The sequence below is a fragment of the Medicago sativa genome, chromosome 8, assembly GCF_051527215.1.
Source record: "Medicago sativa cultivar Bolivia chromosome 8, Bolivia_mono, whole genome shotgun sequence".
NCBI classification, from domain to species: Eukaryota; Viridiplantae; Streptophyta; class Magnoliopsida; order Fabales; family Fabaceae; genus Medicago; species Medicago sativa.
In genome coordinates this window covers 76,806,137-76,823,610 of record NC_140756.1, presented here as the reverse complement: position 1 = coordinate 76,823,610, position 17,474 = coordinate 76,806,137, and the positions used below count along the sequence as shown (strand labels likewise).

At 32.5% G+C, this 17,474-nt stretch overlaps 2 protein-coding genes and 2 long non-coding RNA genes across 6 annotated transcripts; 3 read left to right on the top strand and 1 right to left on the bottom strand.

Moving 5' to 3' along the window:
- The first annotated feature begins 1,173 nt into the window (after window positions 1-1,173).
- On the top strand, window positions 1,174-2,745 carry LOC146901689 (RAF-like serine/threonine-protein kinase PRAF). Its single transcript, XM_085733225.1, has 2 exons — window positions 1,174-1,413; window positions 1,922-2,745. The coding sequence occupies exons 1-2, from the start codon at window positions 1,272-1,274 to the stop codon at window positions 2,368-2,370; spliced, it is 591 nt and encodes a 196-aa protein (XP_085589351.1). The 5' UTR covers window positions 1,174-1,271; the 3' UTR covers window positions 2,371-2,745.
- Window positions 2,746-4,866: 2,121 nt separating this feature from the next.
- LOC146901687 (uncharacterized) lies at window positions 4,867-9,429 on the top strand. Of its 3 annotated transcripts, none has more exons than XR_015022534.1 (4): window positions 4,867-5,245; window positions 6,487-6,659; window positions 7,875-7,970; window positions 9,191-9,429. It is a non-coding gene; the product is annotated as an uncharacterized LOC146901687 (long non-coding RNA). The 3 variants fall into 3 exon arrangements; XR_015022533.1 differs by having other exon boundaries at window positions 7,875-8,994; XR_015022532.1 differs by having other exon boundaries at window positions 4,868-5,245; window positions 7,875-9,429.
- LOC146901688 (uncharacterized) lies at window positions 6,363-9,394 on the bottom strand. The gene is made up of 3 exons (XR_015022531.1): window positions 9,254-9,394; window positions 7,142-8,975; window positions 6,363-6,634 (listed from the first exon to the last, which is right to left on the bottom strand). It is a non-coding gene; the product is annotated as an uncharacterized LOC146901688 (long non-coding RNA).
- A 3,373-nt stretch (window positions 9,430-12,802) lies between the features above and the next one.
- LOC146901686 (plant intracellular Ras-group-related LRR protein 9-like) lies at window positions 12,803-16,842 on the top strand. Its single transcript, XM_085734794.1, has 3 exons — window positions 12,803-13,665; window positions 14,716-14,882; window positions 15,916-16,842. The coding sequence occupies exons 1-3, from the start codon at window positions 12,937-12,939 to the stop codon at window positions 16,574-16,576; spliced, it is 1,557 nt and encodes a 518-aa protein (XP_085590920.1). The 5' UTR covers window positions 12,803-12,936; the 3' UTR covers window positions 16,577-16,842.
- Window positions 16,843-17,474: the final 632 nt, after the last annotated feature.

Here is a 17,474-nt window from a genome sequence, read left to right as displayed (position 1 = left end):
CTCTCTCTCTCTCTCTCTCTCTCTCTTCTCCCTCTCTATATATGTATCTTTCTCTCTTCTCCCTCTATCTCCTCTCTTTTCTCCCTCCTCTCTTCCCCCTCTCTCTATCTCTCATAAAAATAAAATAAAAAATAAGAGTATGTATTCAAAATATTATGATAGAGAGTGTGTTGTAATCATTTCTTTTCAATGAGTCCTTAAAATTCATAAATATTTTTGAAATCTTATAAATCCATAAAATCCGTTAAAATCCTTTAAAATCTTATGATGTAAATCCATTGAAATCCAAATTGAAAATCCTGATTGTCTTTTAAAATCATGAAAGTCATTAAAATCCTACAAAATCTTTTAAAATCTTTTAAAATCTTTGAGACTTTTTTAAGCAAAAATTGTCCTTCAAAATCCTAATCCAATACACCCCCCTAAGATTTTCAAGCTCAAAAAACATTTACAGAAAGATTTACTTTAATTTTCTTTCAAAATCATTGACAAGGCTAAAAACCTAGAATTTTCCAATCTAAAGTATGTCTTTTATCACTATCAAACTCTTGAAATAGGTGAAAGCTTTCTAACTTGACTTAATAACAATTAGGCAAAATTACAATTCTAGTCCCTTAACTTAATTTTAGGTAACAGTTTAGTCCTTTATTTTTTTTTTGTAATTTCAATTTTGTTATTTTGGTCCATTTTGCATATGAATTTTCAAGCCTCAAATTCATGGTTTTATTTTTCATGGCATTTCAATCTTTAAAATTTATGGTCTTCATCTATGTTTGCATAAGAATATTAGATGAAGCTTGAAAATCCATATGAAATTTTTTTTCCTAAGGAATTCACATGACTTTTTAAATTGGAATCAATTCAGCGGACTTGATCACATTTGAAATCTGATACCAAAAGAACATATAAGTTTTAATAATTAGAAATAACGAAAAATCTTCAAGTTCCACCCAAAAGAAACTTTATCATATATTTTTTGATAAAATAATTAATTTTACGGGATAAAATAAACGTATGATTATTTTATTCTATTCTTAATTGATTCCATGACGCGTGTTGGCAACTTGGCATGTTGTGTGATTTACTGTATTTGTCCATGTAAGTTTGCTTTACCGTAACGTGACGCATGCTTCCTCCTATAAATATCCACGAAACCCATGAACAAGTGTTTTCAAGCACTAACATTTCCACCAAATCCCAATAACCATATCTCTCCTTTGTCGCTTCTTCCTCGTCTCTTCTTCCACGTAACTCTTAACTAATTAACCAACATGGAATCAAACCCCAAAAATACAATCAAGTTCCTCTTTAGCTACGGCGGAAAAATTCTCCCCCGCCTCACCGACGGCAAGCTCCGCTACACCGGTGGCCACACCCGAGTCCTCGCTCTCCCTCCACCCATTTCTTTCTCAGGTTTGTTTCTCATTCCATCAAACTTTCAATTTAAGCACTCTTAATTCATCGTTCAAAGGTACGTATAAATGATATCGTTGAATGTAATTACATATGTCTGTGTCCGACACCAATCCACGTCGAACTACATATTACACATTATTGAACATAATCACAAGTGTATATGTATCCGTGTCCGACATAATGTCGACTCCACACACACAGGTTCTGTTATAAGTGTATGTGCGTGCTCTATAGTAACAATTTATGTGTTTTTTTAGATTCATTGAATAACTGATATATCTAATATAATCATATGAAACTGATAAAATCACTTGTTCAATGAATCATATGATACTGGAGTGAGCAATAAAAATTTTATAAACTATTTTAATTCCATCAAGTTAATTTCTTGACTATATGTGATGCTTTGAAGGTTTATGCTTTTTCATTCCCTTATTGGATTTCTCTTTCGTCTTGGAATCTTGCTACAGTTGATTTATTCGTTCGATTACTCTATCTTTTGCAGAGTTGATGGTGAAGCTTGTTGAATTATGCGGTTCATCAGTCACACTGAAATGTCCATTACCAAACGGAGATTTAGAGACATTAATTTCAATCACCAACGATGTAGATCTGAAAAATATAATTGAAGAATACGATCGAGCTTCTTCATCATTAACTCATCCATTGAAGATCAGAGCCATTCTTTCACCTCCCAAATCACTCAAGAAATTATCTCCTCCTCCGTCTTCTTCGTCCAGCTCAACTCACTCTCTGCCTGGTTCGCCTCATGCCTCCGTGGAATCACTGCCGTATGTGGCTGTGAATCGGCTTAACCGTCTGAGTTGCTCGCCGCTTTCAGCTGGGCATCCAATTGGTATTCGAAATGGGGGTGTGAAAGGTAGCTGTTACACAAGGCAATTAGATGGAAGCCCTAGATTCCTTTACCGGTTCGCAAATAATTATTGTCATTGAAGCAAAGTTATGTTGGAGATTTTTGTTTCTTCTAAAGAGTCTATTCTATGAGTTGAGAAGTGAGAAATTGCAGTTTCCACCTCCAGCCATGTAGTCTTCTATCATATGAGTTGTGTTTACGAGATTCGAAGAGTAGAGTGTAAATAGCAAATAGATAATAGTTGATGATGATGATGATGAAAAATATCAAATATTGGTACTCCATCTGTAGTAAGGTGTAAATAGCAAAAACAGATTTGAAATAGAGCTTGAGCTTCTTTTTTTATCTGCTTGAGCTTTTGTTTTTTGAATCTGATTTTTGCTCTGTTTTCTTTGTTTTTTTACTTCCAATGTAAAAATATAAAAGAATAAGAGATTGAGCTTGAAATTGTTCCTGTTGGGGATCTGAATTTGTACGTGTAAATAATTTTAGTTACCAATTTGAGATCAGATGAGGTTAAATGTGTGTTGTTGGATCTAAGTTTACTCAATCAGTTGAGAATCAACCACCACATAGTGCAGGATATGAAGATTTATCAGAAAATAAATTTTTTGTTGCAAAAATGGAAAAGTTTTGTAAAGTGCTAGTTGAAGGAAGAGTTGAAATTGAAATTAAGACAAATAATAATTAAGTACATAAAGATCACACCGAAAATAGTTTAGTTCATGTCAAAGACTACTTTTCCACAATAAAATTAGAAACATTACAGCAAAAATTAGAAAGAAGAAGCTTGTAACAAGATTTACAACGCTAACTCCGAAAGTTCCTTTGGATTGGAAATGATCCTCTCAACTTAAATTATTAATGTACACTGTACACAAAATTGATCTACGAGGATATTTTCAAGCGTGTATGCAATTTTGTAGAGTATGTAATTAAATTATGTTACAACTTGGGGAATTTGTGCATTCAAGTTTGTTGTCCTAAGGTGCATTGTATTTTGAATTTGGATTTGTTTTTTTGAGGGAAAGAATTTGGATTTGTTGTCCATATAATTGGTTAATTGAAAATTCCAACTTGGTGCACGAATCTGTTTTGCACTAGTGTTCTGCTAGTGCGACGCGCACGGGTGGAAAATGGTTGACATTGGACTGCACCTCGTCCACATTCTAGACACATGATCACAATTTTTTTTTTGAATCAGCAAAATTTTATTAAAAACCAAGTATCTGCACAAAACGAAGAGAGACCGGTGTTACAAAAAGTGCAAACTAAGGCGCCATATATAGGCGGAACACCCGAAAACAAACACCAACAAAGACACTCCTGCGACACCCATAAGGACAACACCCACCAAAATAAACATCCCCCTAAAACTGACTCCTATACTAACCAACCACATGATCACAAATTAATATTACGTGCGTTACAGCTGACGACAGACCACATACTTAACGATGTGCACACCACACGGACACAAAGCGTAGAACACTAAAACTTAAAAAAAAAATCTACATATTATCCTTGCATCAATTCTCGTATTTCAAATGTGTTATCCAACAATAATTTTTCTCCTAGAACATATTCATTTTTCTGGGTTAGATAAATGTTTGGTCCCTAAAAAATATAGTCAATTTCGTTTTTAGTCCTCATCATAAAAAACGTAACATATTTTGGTTCCTATAAAAAAAATCAGCACGTAGTTTTAGTCCATATTAAATTAAAATTTGTTTAATTGTGCATAAATTTTCAATCCTTTTAATGATTTTTTACATGTTTGTTTAAAATAATATAAAAAGTTCCTCCGAAAATAGTTAACTTAAAATTTCATTTTTAAGACCAATTTTTTTATTAAATTAATCTCAAAAAATTGGCTTTTATAAAAGTTCACATTTAATATTGGTAGTACCCCGATATTACACGTTAAGTCTCATGGTTTGCACATAATTTTAACACATAAGGCTATTACCAACATTGCATTCCAAAAAGGTTACAATTATAGAAATTGCCAGGCAATACAAAAAAAATTAATAACATAGAAAGGGATGTGAGAAGTTCAATCATAAAAAATGTATAATTAAATCCCAATCGAATTGAATGAAGTAGGCTTAAGTTGAAATTCAAATTGGGTAGTTCAACTGTTTGAACTAAGAGATAAGGAGTTGAACGTCTTGAGTTGCGACCCGAACAAAGGAGAATAAATTATTCCAACCACTAGCATTTGTCATTCAAAAAAAATTGAATTTCAACAATAACAATTAAAATTCAAATAATTTTTATTATTTTTGAAGATTAATTTGAGGTTGTAGGTTTTTTAAATATTAAATGATATATTTTTTTTGAGAGGAAAAAATGATATAAGCTCAAGGTTTGCAATTGTTTTATAGGTCTTGTTAACCAGTGCCGGGGACACTGGTTAAGAAAACTAAAAAAGGAAATTTTAAAATAAAAATAACACTTTTTTATGCTTTTGAAGAGTTGACAGCACAAGTTTCAATGTAATACTTTCTAAATTTGATTCCTTCCTTAACCAGTGCCCCCGTGCCCCCGGGCACCAGTTAACATTTCCCTTGTTTTATTTATTAATCCAATAAAAATACAATTTTGCAAATATTGCTATTCACACCAAAACAATTCAGCGGGTCATCTTATCTCTTCCTCATTTCCTGAAACCCCAAGACAATTCTAACGCTTCATTCTCCCTTTGAAGCGTCACCGGCCAACTTACCACCCTATGCATCGATGAGTTCGGCATCGTTTGACCAAAATACATTCATTTTCTTCATCTCCACAACGATTCTATCACGAAAGAGCCATTTAAGAAAGATGGGTTTTCGCTTTCCATGACGTTTCCAAGTAGCACCGACCCTGTTTCGTCAATCCAGCACCGTATCACCATTCATCTCCTTATTCTCTGCAAAACCCATAGAAGACTGTACCAACTGAGCAAAAATGGTAAATCCTAAACTATTTTCAGTTCTCTTTCTCTAGTTTGGTTGGTCTGCATGTCTCTTTTTTATTTTCTTTTACTTATATACTTGTTTTAGTTTGTTGGGTGTGTATAAACTTAAACCCCCAAATCTTTTTTTATTTAATTATTTTTTTATGAAATGTATTTATGTTAGTAGGGTTAAATTTATATCCAACAAATTATCTTGCGATGAATTTTGAGAACCCACCATTACTCTTTCGATAGCGAAGCGCTTTTTTTTTCCTTCACAAAGGAGCATAATTACTTTTCAGTTTTCATGAAGAACTGCTATGTTATACTTGGATCTAATTGAATTAGAAAGGGCTTTAGAGTTTTGATTTATGAACAATAATAACCCAGAAAGAGAATTTGTGATTTGTGTGAACTATATCAATTTTTTATAAGAAAAACATTTGTTGTGATAATTGAAACATCTAAGGAGTTTTGGCTATTCACTATCAATTCAAAGATTCATTTTAAATTAAAAATTAGTTATACTATTCTTTAATGCAGCTAAACTGATATTTTGTTGAAGAAAAGTTATTCTTGTTAGCCAGATTGCATTAAAAAAAGTAATGTCCCAACCTTTTCTTGAGACCTTGATCTCCTTTCCTTTCAAATTTAAACCTAATGATCTTGTATTTGTTTGTTGCTTAACCTGTTTCTGGTGCTCATTTATGTATAAACCTCTAATTTCCAATTTCTATTTTGAACTCTAATATTGTAATATGAAAATAGCATATTTCGTGATAGAGAGTGATGACTTGTTCGGAAGCTTTTAGTATTGTTTTTTTTAATCCGATTTGCGTCATTATTTAATAATTTTCTTCCTGTGGGTGTTCCACCATTAACGAAATAAATTATCATGTGCAGGAATCTCAAAAGTGTGTTTTAACAATACTTTATTTGGGTTTTACCCACATGAAACAATATTTTATTTTCACTCACACTCCACTACACGTTGAACCATCAAGAGTTAATAAGTTTAATTCACTTTCCACTGCACATCCAAAATAAACAAAAAGGTCTAAAAAACCTTTAAGATGATTAATCATTTTTTTTAATTACTGAAACAAAAATGAGCAAGACGGCAACATGGTATGTTATAATTTCTTGTTGAAGAATTAATTTATTCTAGACACATGTTTAGTTACATTGATAAAATTATAATTTCTGGAGACATCTTATTGCTGATGCTACTTTCTTAATCTACACAAATCTGCAGGTGATCATGTTCCTGTTGACATGCTTGCTTGGTTGCTACCCAAACACTTTGAGAAACTGTCTGATGGTGGAGCCACCAAAGGGTTTGGATAGCAATTTACATGCTTGATGGGCCTGCTGAAGGCACTATTTACATGCTTGCTAGGCTGCTGTCAAAATACACATTATCACTATGTAAGTAAAAAAAATGAAAACATTTGTGTAAATTGTTTTAATGAATCTCTTGTTTAGATGAAAATGCTAGCTTTTCACTTTTGAGTTATTTCTCATTCATTCACTTTATTAATAACTTTCTGAAAAATCTCTGTGAAGTAACTTCCTGTTTTTAATAAAGCTTTAGACTTGCCTCTTCATTATGATGTTATATCTTAAACTTGTCGATTTAGAGAAGATCTATTGTTTGCTTTCATAATAAATTAATAATGGCCTCCAACTGCAAAAATGAAGGGGATGATAGAAATTTTATGAATGCCATGAAAAGATGTATACCATAAATTTGATGATTACCTTTGAATATGTGAAAATAAAAAAGTGAAGATGTTAAATAGGTTAGATGTTGTAGCTGGCAGCTTGATGAATACCTTTGAATATGTGAAAATCAGAAAATGAAGATGTTAAATAGGTTAAATTGTGTTGGCAGTAGTAAATAATCTCACCAATTCTTTCATATTTGTAAGCTGCAGAAAGAGCAATTCATTCCATAGTAAGAGAGCTCATCTCTAATCTTTCATGGCGCCACTGCAGTACATTCAAACAATAGAACATGTTGAATATGTGAAAATTAAAAAACGAAGATGTTAAATAGGGCATGATCACAAATGAGTTTAAAAGGCAACAATAGTGTGCATTATCATTAGAAAGCTTTGAAACATGACCACAAAGCTTTGCTAGTTGTATCTTTTCAAGTAACATGCATATCATTTCAAATGACCAAATTTATCAAATTTATCTTCATGATGGTGTCTTCCTTAATTATTATACTTTCTAATGTTAATGTACACTATCGTCGTCTTTTAACTAAGTTGTGCTATGTTCTAATTATTATTGATTTCAATAAAATATTCTGTTTTTAATAAAGCCTTCAGATGTGAATAAAGAAAGAAAACTTTCAATAAAATAATTCAGTTTTTAATAAAGCTTACACTTGTCTCTTCATCAAGATGTTATACCATAAACTTGTCTATTTAGAGAAGATATATCCTTTGCTCTCATAGTAAGGGCTATCTTATCATGATTATGTTTGGTTCAATGTAACTAACTATTAAGAAAAGCCGTTTCATTTTATATTACATATGAATCAAGTCTTATTGCATTGAAATGAGTAGAAATGTGAAAATACATTTTGGCTTTTGTTAAAACACCTGTTAACAAACTAAATTATTTATGTAGGAATCTCAAAAGCGTGTAACTGGCACAACAAATTGGTATCTCTCTCTCAAATTCCAAATCAAACCAAAAGATGTAGAAAGGGCTGTTGACTTCAAGGTTTTTTTTCTTTCCCCTTTTCTGCTATAACTACTTGACTTGAGAACTTTGTTTGGGGAGAAATCTGAGAATTCTCTTGAACCTTAGTAAAGAGGAAACCACTTTTTTATAGCTCTTATAATGGCATGTGGTTGTATTAATCCTCACTCCATATTCAAAATGATAAACAACTACACACTAACAAATATATACATGTATGTTTCTTGCATTGTGATGTGTGACTTTCATTGGATTTGTAGACACACTTCAACATACTTTTTATAATGCCACTTTAAAATAACTACTTGTTGCCAGTATTGTTTTTCCAAATTAATAATCTGCCAATAATCAGTTTATGATGCTTGTAGCTCCTAATTGAGTTTTATACATCTTTAATCTTTGTATGAAGATTACTTTATATTGGTGTTTGTGCTTTCAGCAACCACAACCACTCTGTTAAAATATTCAATTGTGTTAAAACTGAAAAGCTAGTTAAAAGCTAGCCTATTCAAACAAAATGATGCTCAAGTTTAATTAGCTTCTTTCTTTTTTAGTATTGAAATTAACCTGTCATTTCCACTTTTAAATTTGAAAATAATCAACTTGCTGCATATATTGAAATTTTTAGTATTGTTTTCTTTTGTTTAAACTTGGTTGTGCTATGTTCAGATTAAGGTTCTCTTTTTGTGGATGATAAATTTTGAGGTTAGAGAAGTAAAACATGATGAATACATACAACTAGGAGTATGAAAAAGTGAGGTAAGTGAGTAATAGAAAAAGTGAAGTAAGTGAGTAATAAGAGAGTAGTGCTATGGTAAACTCCATTCTCAAATCCGAAGAACATCCTCCCATTTTATTTCGTTTGTGTGATTCAACCTTTTCTGGGATTCTGGTACATTGAGAAACTGTGAATAAAGGAGCTGCCAACTTTGCATTCACAAAACTCAAGAACAGCCTTATAGAAATTAGATTGATATAGATTTTGAATATACAAAAGGTAGATGTCACCTTGACGATTCACTTATGCTGCAGGAAAAAAATGAACGTAAGTTAATAGTTACAATAACTTATACATGTGCATATATAAATTCAGATATAACTCATGCTGAGTAATTTTTGTTCTCTTTGAAGCAAAAAAGTAGTAAAATATATCATGATTCATTTTGTGATTGACATTTATGAATTTCGTATGAATGAAGTATTTTCAACAATTGTTTTCTTATCTTTTTTTTTTTTGGCAGATTGCATACAAAATAAAGGTTTGAAGGGAGAAAAGGATCAAGTAGAGAGGAAAGGAAACATACCTATTAATTTTGGAATGGAATGGAGAAACTCACCACAATGGAGCTGAACACCAATGCAATGGACAAAGCTTCTTCTAGTATTTATAGACTTTTTTTTAGAGGCTATATGAATTTTTGTAATGCTAAAAGGTTGAAAAAATGGAATAAAATCCCACAAAATCTGGAAAGTGTTTTTACTTTGTGAGACTACATTCACTTTTTCAGCTGGAAAGTGTCCTTACTTTGTCAAGTTGTCCTTTTATGTCTGCCAAAATTTCTTCCCCAGCAAGTAATAACCCACAAGAAATGGAGATGAACAGGAAAAATTAGGCAAAATTGGCCTAAACATCTGTTTGTTGTGGTCGATTGGTCTAAACATGACACAAATCACGTAGAGGCTGATTTTGTAGGATAATTGATATTCAATTTATAAAAAAAAATCCTAATAATTTGTGTACGGAATTCTTTTGAGAGTTTTTTTAGTTGTTAGAACCAACGTTATTTGTGGGGTAATTGAGATTCATTATAAAAAAAATCCTAATAATGTATGTACGAAATTCTTTTGAGAGCTTTTTAGTTGTTAGAATCAACGGGATTTGTGGGATAGCTGAGATTCAGTATAAAAAAAATTCTAATAATTTGTGTACGAAATTCTTTTAAGAGCTTTTTAGTTGTTAGAAACAACATGATTTGTGGGATAATTGAGATTCAGTATAAAAAAAATATAATAATTTGTGTACGAAATTGTTTTGAGAACTTTTTAGTTGTTAGAACCAACGGGACTATTTGGAGTGATGCTAAAGCTACAAATGATTGGTATTTGAAACCTAATATTGAGGTAATTGTGAGTCCAAACATTCATGAGTGGAGAATTTACATGAAACTTTAGTTCACGATGAACCAGAATCATTGAGTAGACAAGATTCAAGAGGTAACGCAAGTTACCGACCGGATTAATATATTATCAATTTCACTTTATTTGTAGATTGTGAATTAGTGACCTTAGAAGAATCGGAGAATATATAGGATTAAATACAAACCAAACAGTGACATTGATTGCTTTAAAGCGTGATTAGTGGCTAAATGAGACAGCTATTGGTTAAAGAGAGACGATGTTAGAAGATGATTTTTTTAAGCAACATGCATATCAACAACACTCGCATAAGATGTTCAAGAGGGCGAAAAAGAAACAATACAATGCATCTGAAATATGCTACAACCAAACCAACAAAATACCCAAAAGATCGCAACTAGGAGGACACAAAATTGGGCTGGAGAACCGAAAAAACAAACACCCTACTACTAATAAATCAAGAGCTCTGTCTCAACAAACAATTGCAAGGGTTCCAACATCATTCATAGAATAGACAAGATGATATTTTTAATCTACTCAAGCTCCATTGCAAAGATAACATCTTAATCTCTTCAACCATTTCATCAATCTCTTTGATAGAATTGTAAAAATTTATATCATTTCTAGATTTCCAAATTACCCAAATAATTACATGTGAAATAAACCTCCAACCTTTTCGAAGCTTCTTCTTCCTCACCTCTCCACTCCAACATTCAAAATGTTAGAAAATGTTAAATGAAGCTTTAGAATTAAAAGCAATGAATCACTAGCGGAGAATCTAATTTTGTTTTTAGAAACACTACAGAAAAATTTAAACCGTTGATCGCCTAAAATAATTTTATTTGACCAAATAAAACAATAACTTCACATTCGCAACAGTATTATTTAAGTAATTTATAATAAAAAATTTATCTTCAAAATAAAAAAAAATATTGTCAAAGCAATAATTATATCATTTTCTTTAATAAAAAAATTACCATTTAGTTTGTTAAACAATACAATTAAGGTGTGTTTGATCTGTTAAAAAAAAAAAAAAGATACATGACACGACAACTTTAGTTGTACCGTGTTTGATTGTAAAACTATATTAAAGACATTAATTTGAAATCATGAGGTTAACGGTGTTACTAGATCTGAGTTTACTAAATCGGTCGAGAAATCAATCACGCATGATGTAGGGGTTGGATATTTATAAAGTACAAATTTTGTTGCAATAGAAAAAAAGAGAGAGGACAAGAAATGTATTTGCACAGTAATTTTTCCACATATCTCAATTTAGTATAACATATATTCGGACTCTAAGTTTGTACCATTAAAGCAAGAATGTCACATGATGGCCAATCTAATTGTGACACATAGACCAATTTAAGTATTTTTTTTTTCTCTTTTCACATCTTTTTATGTTTAAAAAATTATATTGTTATGTGTCACAATTGAATTGACCAATGTCATCTAACATCACGTCACACAAATGTAATCCATAAGATTCTTTTTATTTTAGATCAAATAGTTTAATGACTGAAAATTCATTAAGTTGTATAACTGAAAATTTTAGGATTCAAACCTGAAACTGTGCATGGAACGTAAAATTCAGATGTAGAAATGAAATTATAACTTTATTAATAGTGCACTATAATATACATTTTGATTAGCCGTTCATGTATTCATAATAATATATTAATGTGACCCATTCTTGATTTGAAATCTTTAAAAAGTGCTCCAAACAAGTAGTTAACAAGACCCTTTCAATGAATGATGAATCCATTAAACTTGCACACGTGGGTAGATAAATGAATCAAAAGTCCAGTGGCGGATCCAGGACCCTGGGTCAGGAGGTGCATACATTTTTATCCAACAAAATTTTAAATTTTTCACCGTAAAAACATCACACATTTTAGTTATCCAAAATATCTCTATTTACACAAATAGTCGTCGTTTTTTTTTTTTTGACGTTGCTTCAAATTTTAAAATTTTAAGAAAAAAATTGTAACTATAACTAGAATATTATTTAAACTACAAAATTTATATTATTTTTTATTTAACCTATTAAATAACTAAATTTTATTCTTTAATTCAACTTTTTTTTTTGAGAGAGAATTCTTTAATTCAACTTTTTTCTTTAATTCAACTTATATGACTCGAGTAACCCAAAAAAAACTTATATGGCTTGAGTTTGATTCACAACTTCTCCATTTTGGCCTTTATTATTTTTATTTTTTCTGGTGATCTCCATTTTGGTCTTTATAATAAATGTTTGACATAAAAAGCAAAACGGACGGTTATAATTATTTTTTTTAAAAGAAAATGAATGGTTATCAATAGCAAATAAATAAGGAAATGTTTGACATAAAAATATGAGGTCGTAAAAGTAAAGCAAGCAATTAATGTCTATTAAATCATTGTAAATGAGGTGAGAAATATTGGGGTCTAAATGCAAATCTTTGAGTCAAAGGTGCAAGCTAAAAAATCCAGCGTGGTCAGAATCCAAAAATATAGGACTATTGATGCAAATTTTCAAAGTTCAGGGTGTGCAGATGCACACCCTCACGAAGCAGTGGATCCGCCCCTCAAAACCAAACTACTCCGATAATCTAACACAATTGCAGCCAAATCCCCGATCCTAAATCCGGTTCACACACGTACATAAACCTATTAACTAACTAACTAACTCATCAAAGAAAAAAACAAACAAACTAACTAACTAACCAATCATGGATCCCATTATCTCATAGTTACATTCGCCAACAAAACAAATAAATACTAGTTACATAAACTTTGGCTGAGTGAGTTATTCCCATTATCACATTCATTTGGTTTCGTACGTTCATTTCATACTCCAGACAATACCACCATGGATCGCAACCCAAACCCAGGAACCTACCCAATCCTCAATTACGTCATGTCTCGTCTCCCATCCTTCACCTCCAAATCCTCACCATCTAAATCCGATGTCGAACAACCACCACCCTCCTCCTCATCTTCCTCCTCACTCATCGGTCAAATGCCGAATCTCACAGACCCAAAACTCCTCGCAGCAATGACCCACGCCATCTCTGACGTCTCCCAAGCTCGATCAGTTCTCAACCTCATCGGCGACCGTCCCACCCACGAAGAAGTCGACAATGCCAAGGCAAAACTTGTCGACCTCGAAGCACATTTGTTACGTCAATTGGAAGAGATTGTAGCCCTTCCTCGGCCTCCTGAGATTGATGAACAGAAGTGGAAAATTCATGTTACGGAAAGAGAGACGAAATGTAGAGAAAATGTTGAGAGTGAGAAGCGTGGTTATAAGGAGCTTTTGCAAAAAGATGAGATGCATGAAGCTTATGAGAAGCTTCTTAAGGATGCGGAGATTAGGCTTGTGAAAATTTATGAGAATGATGGTGGAGATGGCAATGATGATAATGATGTGGTTGAAGATAAGGAATGTGAAGAACGTGTTAAGAGGATATTGCAGGAGGCGTGTAAGAAAGATGGTCAGCGTGTTGATCTTTCCGGGCAACGGTTGACGATGTTGCCGGAGGCGGTTTGTCAAGTTTCTTCCTTGGTTGTGCTTAACCTCTCCACTAATAAGCTTTCGGTAAAAATGTTTACATTTTACGTGGTTCATTCTTTTTTCATTCTTATGATGGAAGGTGTGTTCGTGTCTGGGTATAATTACTTTTAATTTTAATTATGTCATTTTCTCAAATTATTATTGGTGTTAATGTGTACGTATGTGTTGTGTCAGGTGTATGTGTGTTTATGCTTCATGGAGGGTAAGTTCCATTTTAGTGTTAGATACAGGTTATATTTGAATCGACTTATTTGAGTTTATCCACCGACAAAAGTTTTGTGAGACTGTTTGGGAGGACTCGTGAAAATAGCTTATGAGAGTTTTCATAAGTTTTTTTTCAACTTATTTTCATATGTTCTCCAATCTAGCTTATAAAAACAACTTGTAGCATATATGAAGACAATTTAACGTTATTTTATCGTTTTGCTATAAAAATAGCTTATGCAAGCTTATACATGAGTGCTTGTCATGATGCGTTTGTGCTATAAGTTGCAAATAAGTTGTTTATCCAAACAGGCCCATAATTTGAGTTTAATTTTTCATTGATGATTAAATTGAGCTTAATTTTGTTCTACAAGTGGTGATTATTGAAGTATGTTATTGGCTTTGCAGAGAGACATAGTTTTTGAGTCACCACTTAACAATTACGATTGGTAATTGTTTAATGGTGGAACTTCTGTGACTTTGCCGGGTGATATACCGTGCTCGCGATGTAGTGTTTAGTGTTTAGGTTGAATGAATGACTTGATTTTCTCTTAGTGGTTCTCTTCTTTTAAGTCATAGGTTTCCTTCTAGTCCGGCAGATATCTCACGCCCTATTTTAAGGTTATTTGGCTAGGGTTTCTTTAACACAACCATGTACTCACTATTTTACTCATACCCTATTCGGAATGGTTAGTCCCGGATCATGTCGAGTACAGGAAGGTGAAATTTATAGTTAGTCTCAAAGGTGAAATTTGGGAAATGATGGATTATGAACGAACCTTCTTCTTCTTCGTCAATTTACATTCTTTGAACTAGATTTCCAAGAGGAGATTTTTTATTTGGTTTATTTACTTTGGCTGCATATGATAGGTGATTCCTGACACTATATCGGGATTGCTAAATCTAGAGGAGCTTAATATCTCTTCAAATATTTTGAAGTCACTTCCAGATTCAATTGGCTTTTTACAAAAGTTGAAAATTCTCAATGTGTCTGGAAATAAGTTGAGTGCTCTTCCTGATTCCATCGGTCAGTGCAGGTACCGAGATATTCTACAGATAAATCTAGGCAAAACTACTCCTTATATTATTTTCGATGTTGTTAATTTGGGTAATAATTGTGGTTTAACATATAAGGGAAACAGTAGATTTGAAGTATATAGTCTTTGCATTTATATATGTCTTGAACTAATTTTATTCATCGCTCTTTAATTCTGCATTTCCATATAAATAAAATTGTTAAATCTTATTGAAAATTTTCGATCTAGGTCATTGTTGAACTATTTTATTTACAACTTGTGACCTAAAATATATTGCTGAAGTGTCTCAAAACATGTTACAAGCATGAATGATGTAGCATTCTGACTTCAGTTATAAACAGATGCTGCGACATATGTGAAGGTTCTGTTACAATTTGTTATAATTTTCTTACAGTTTGTTAATCAGCTAATTGTCATAACTGATTTAACATAATCATATTTTGTAGACTTGTTGGCTTATTTTCATGTTTATATAAATAGCATATAGTATCTTTATGTGAGTAATCCAAGGAATCGAATTGTGAAGCATTTCACATAAACTGTCTAGTGTCTACAATCTGAAAAGAGAATTAGAGAGATAAAAGAGAATTGTGTAAAAATAGAGTGGGAAAAACGTTGAGATTCTTGTAACTGTTTCTCAATTGGGTTATTGGTAGGGGACAAAGAAAAACGCTATGACAAGACTTGATCTTGCATGTTCCTCATCATAGTGAAAACTTGTTTCTCTCAGTCTCCCGTGGAGTAGGTATCAAGACTAAACCACGTGAATTATTATTGTTATCTTCCTTCTCTCTTCTTTAATTGTTTCGGGTTTGCTTGTTAAGTTTTCTGGTTTGTTTGGTTTATTGCATTCTTGGGTCAGATGGTTTTGTTGATTTCATTTCGTAGCAATTATTGTCATATCTATAACATATACTTTTGAATTGTCCAACATCTCATTAACAATTTGAAACCTTTATTTGTTTCTTTATATGCATCTAAGCTACGAATGTCTATTATTATTGATTGAATTATTTGTAATTTAAATGATCAGATCGTTGGTGGAGCTGGATGCCAGCTTTAACAGTCTCTCATATTTGCCAACAAACATTGGATTTGAATTACAGAATTTACAGAAGCTCTTGATTGGTTTAAACAAGATACGATCCCTTCCCTCGTCTATTTGCGAGATGAAGTCATTGCGCTATCTAGATGCGCACTTTAATGAACTACACGGGCTTCCTATTGCAATCGGGAAATTGACTAGTCTTGAATTTCTAAACCTGAGTAGTAACTTCAGTGATCTTCAAGAAATACCAGAGACATTTGGTGATCTGAGTAGCCTCAAGGAATTGGATCTTAGCAATAATCAAATTCATGCACTTCCTTATACATTTGGCAGCCTTGATAGTTTAATCAAGCTAAACTTAGAGCAGAACCCTATTGAATTGCCACCTATGGAGATTGTAAATGAAGGTGTCCAAGCCATCAAGTCTTACATGGCCAAGAGGTGGACTGATATATTGGCAGAGGAAGAGAGGAAAAAGACACATGAATCAGAAGAACAAGGACAGAGTGGTTGGTTAACACGAAGTATCTCCATGTTGAAGAACGTTCCTGGAAATGTAACTGAGTATATCGAAAGTGCTGTCTCCCCCAAAACTCCCAAAACTCCCAAGACTCCTAAACGTAATTTTCTTGATCAGGAACTATAAATCTATGAAGTAACACTCCAACAAAAATTGGGGGACTTGACATGGAAGCTGCCTAACATATTTTACTTAAGGAGAGTGGATGGATGGTAACATAATTTCGTTTTAACTATCTTGCATAATAGCAATTTTGTTTGCATGCGAATCGTGATAGACAAATAAGAAAAAATTTACTTATATTTTAAAGTATTTTCCTCCAATAGTCCAACCTTCGAGTTATTTATAGCTCCACATTTTTCCACCAAAATTAAAAAGCTTTGTTGTTTTCATTTTTTTTATTCATGGGTCATTTATAGTTCTAGTTCTTATTCTTAATATGTAATGTACGTACACACAGCTTTGAACATCCTTAATGGTGATTACTATTGTAGAAATAGTGTTTACAATACACGACTATTTTCAAGCATTTGATGAGTGAGTTCAGAGATTTAATGGTGAAATGTCTACAAAATCCTAGTCCTTTCTCTACCAATTACTACTAGTACTTGCTCAGTGTTAACCAGAGAAGCCATATAGTGATATAGAGCTTACTAGTACTACCACACGCGTTGAAGCAAATTGTGGCTGCAAATGAAGGAATGTGTGAGGTGTGCTGTGCTCACAAGGACATTAACCTCCCGTCACTATATTTTAGATTCATTCATCATTAAATGAAATAATTTAAAATGTTAATTTTTAGCTATAATAGTGATTGGAGGGTGTACTTTGTTGCTATCTTTCCTTGGTGTGCTGTGTGATGGTGTTCCTTAAGTGGTATTACCTATAAGACTTTGGTGAGTTAGAAGTCACAACATTTGATTAAAATATGGTGTCTAACTCATTTATGTGAATTATTCCGATATGACGATCATTGACTCCCCTCAAGAGTAACGACCCAACACATATATAGTCAATTAATTGT

What these genes read in the sequence shown, in the direction of transcription:
- LOC146901689 (XM_085733225.1), top strand. Translation starts at nt 1,272, where the DNA reads ATGGAATCAAACCCCAAAAATACAATCAAGTTCCTCTTTAGCTACGGC. An exon ending in TCCACCCATTTCTTTCTCAG is followed by an intron (nt 1,414 to 1,921) that starts GTTTGTTTCTCA and finishes TATCTTTTGCAG; the next exon opens with AGTTGATGGTGAAGCTTGTT.
- LOC146901686 (XM_085734794.1), top strand. Translation starts at nt 12,937, where the DNA reads ATGGATCGCAACCCAAACCCAGGAACCTACCCAATCCTCAATTACGTC. An exon ending in TCTCCACTAATAAGCTTTCG is followed by an intron (nt 13,666 to 14,715) that starts GTAAAAATGTTT and finishes TGCATATGATAG; the next exon opens with GTGATTCCTGACACTATATC. An exon ending in GATTCCATCGGTCAGTGCAG is followed by an intron (nt 14,883 to 15,915) that starts GTACCGAGATAT and finishes TTAAATGATCAG; the next exon opens with ATCGTTGGTGGAGCTGGATG.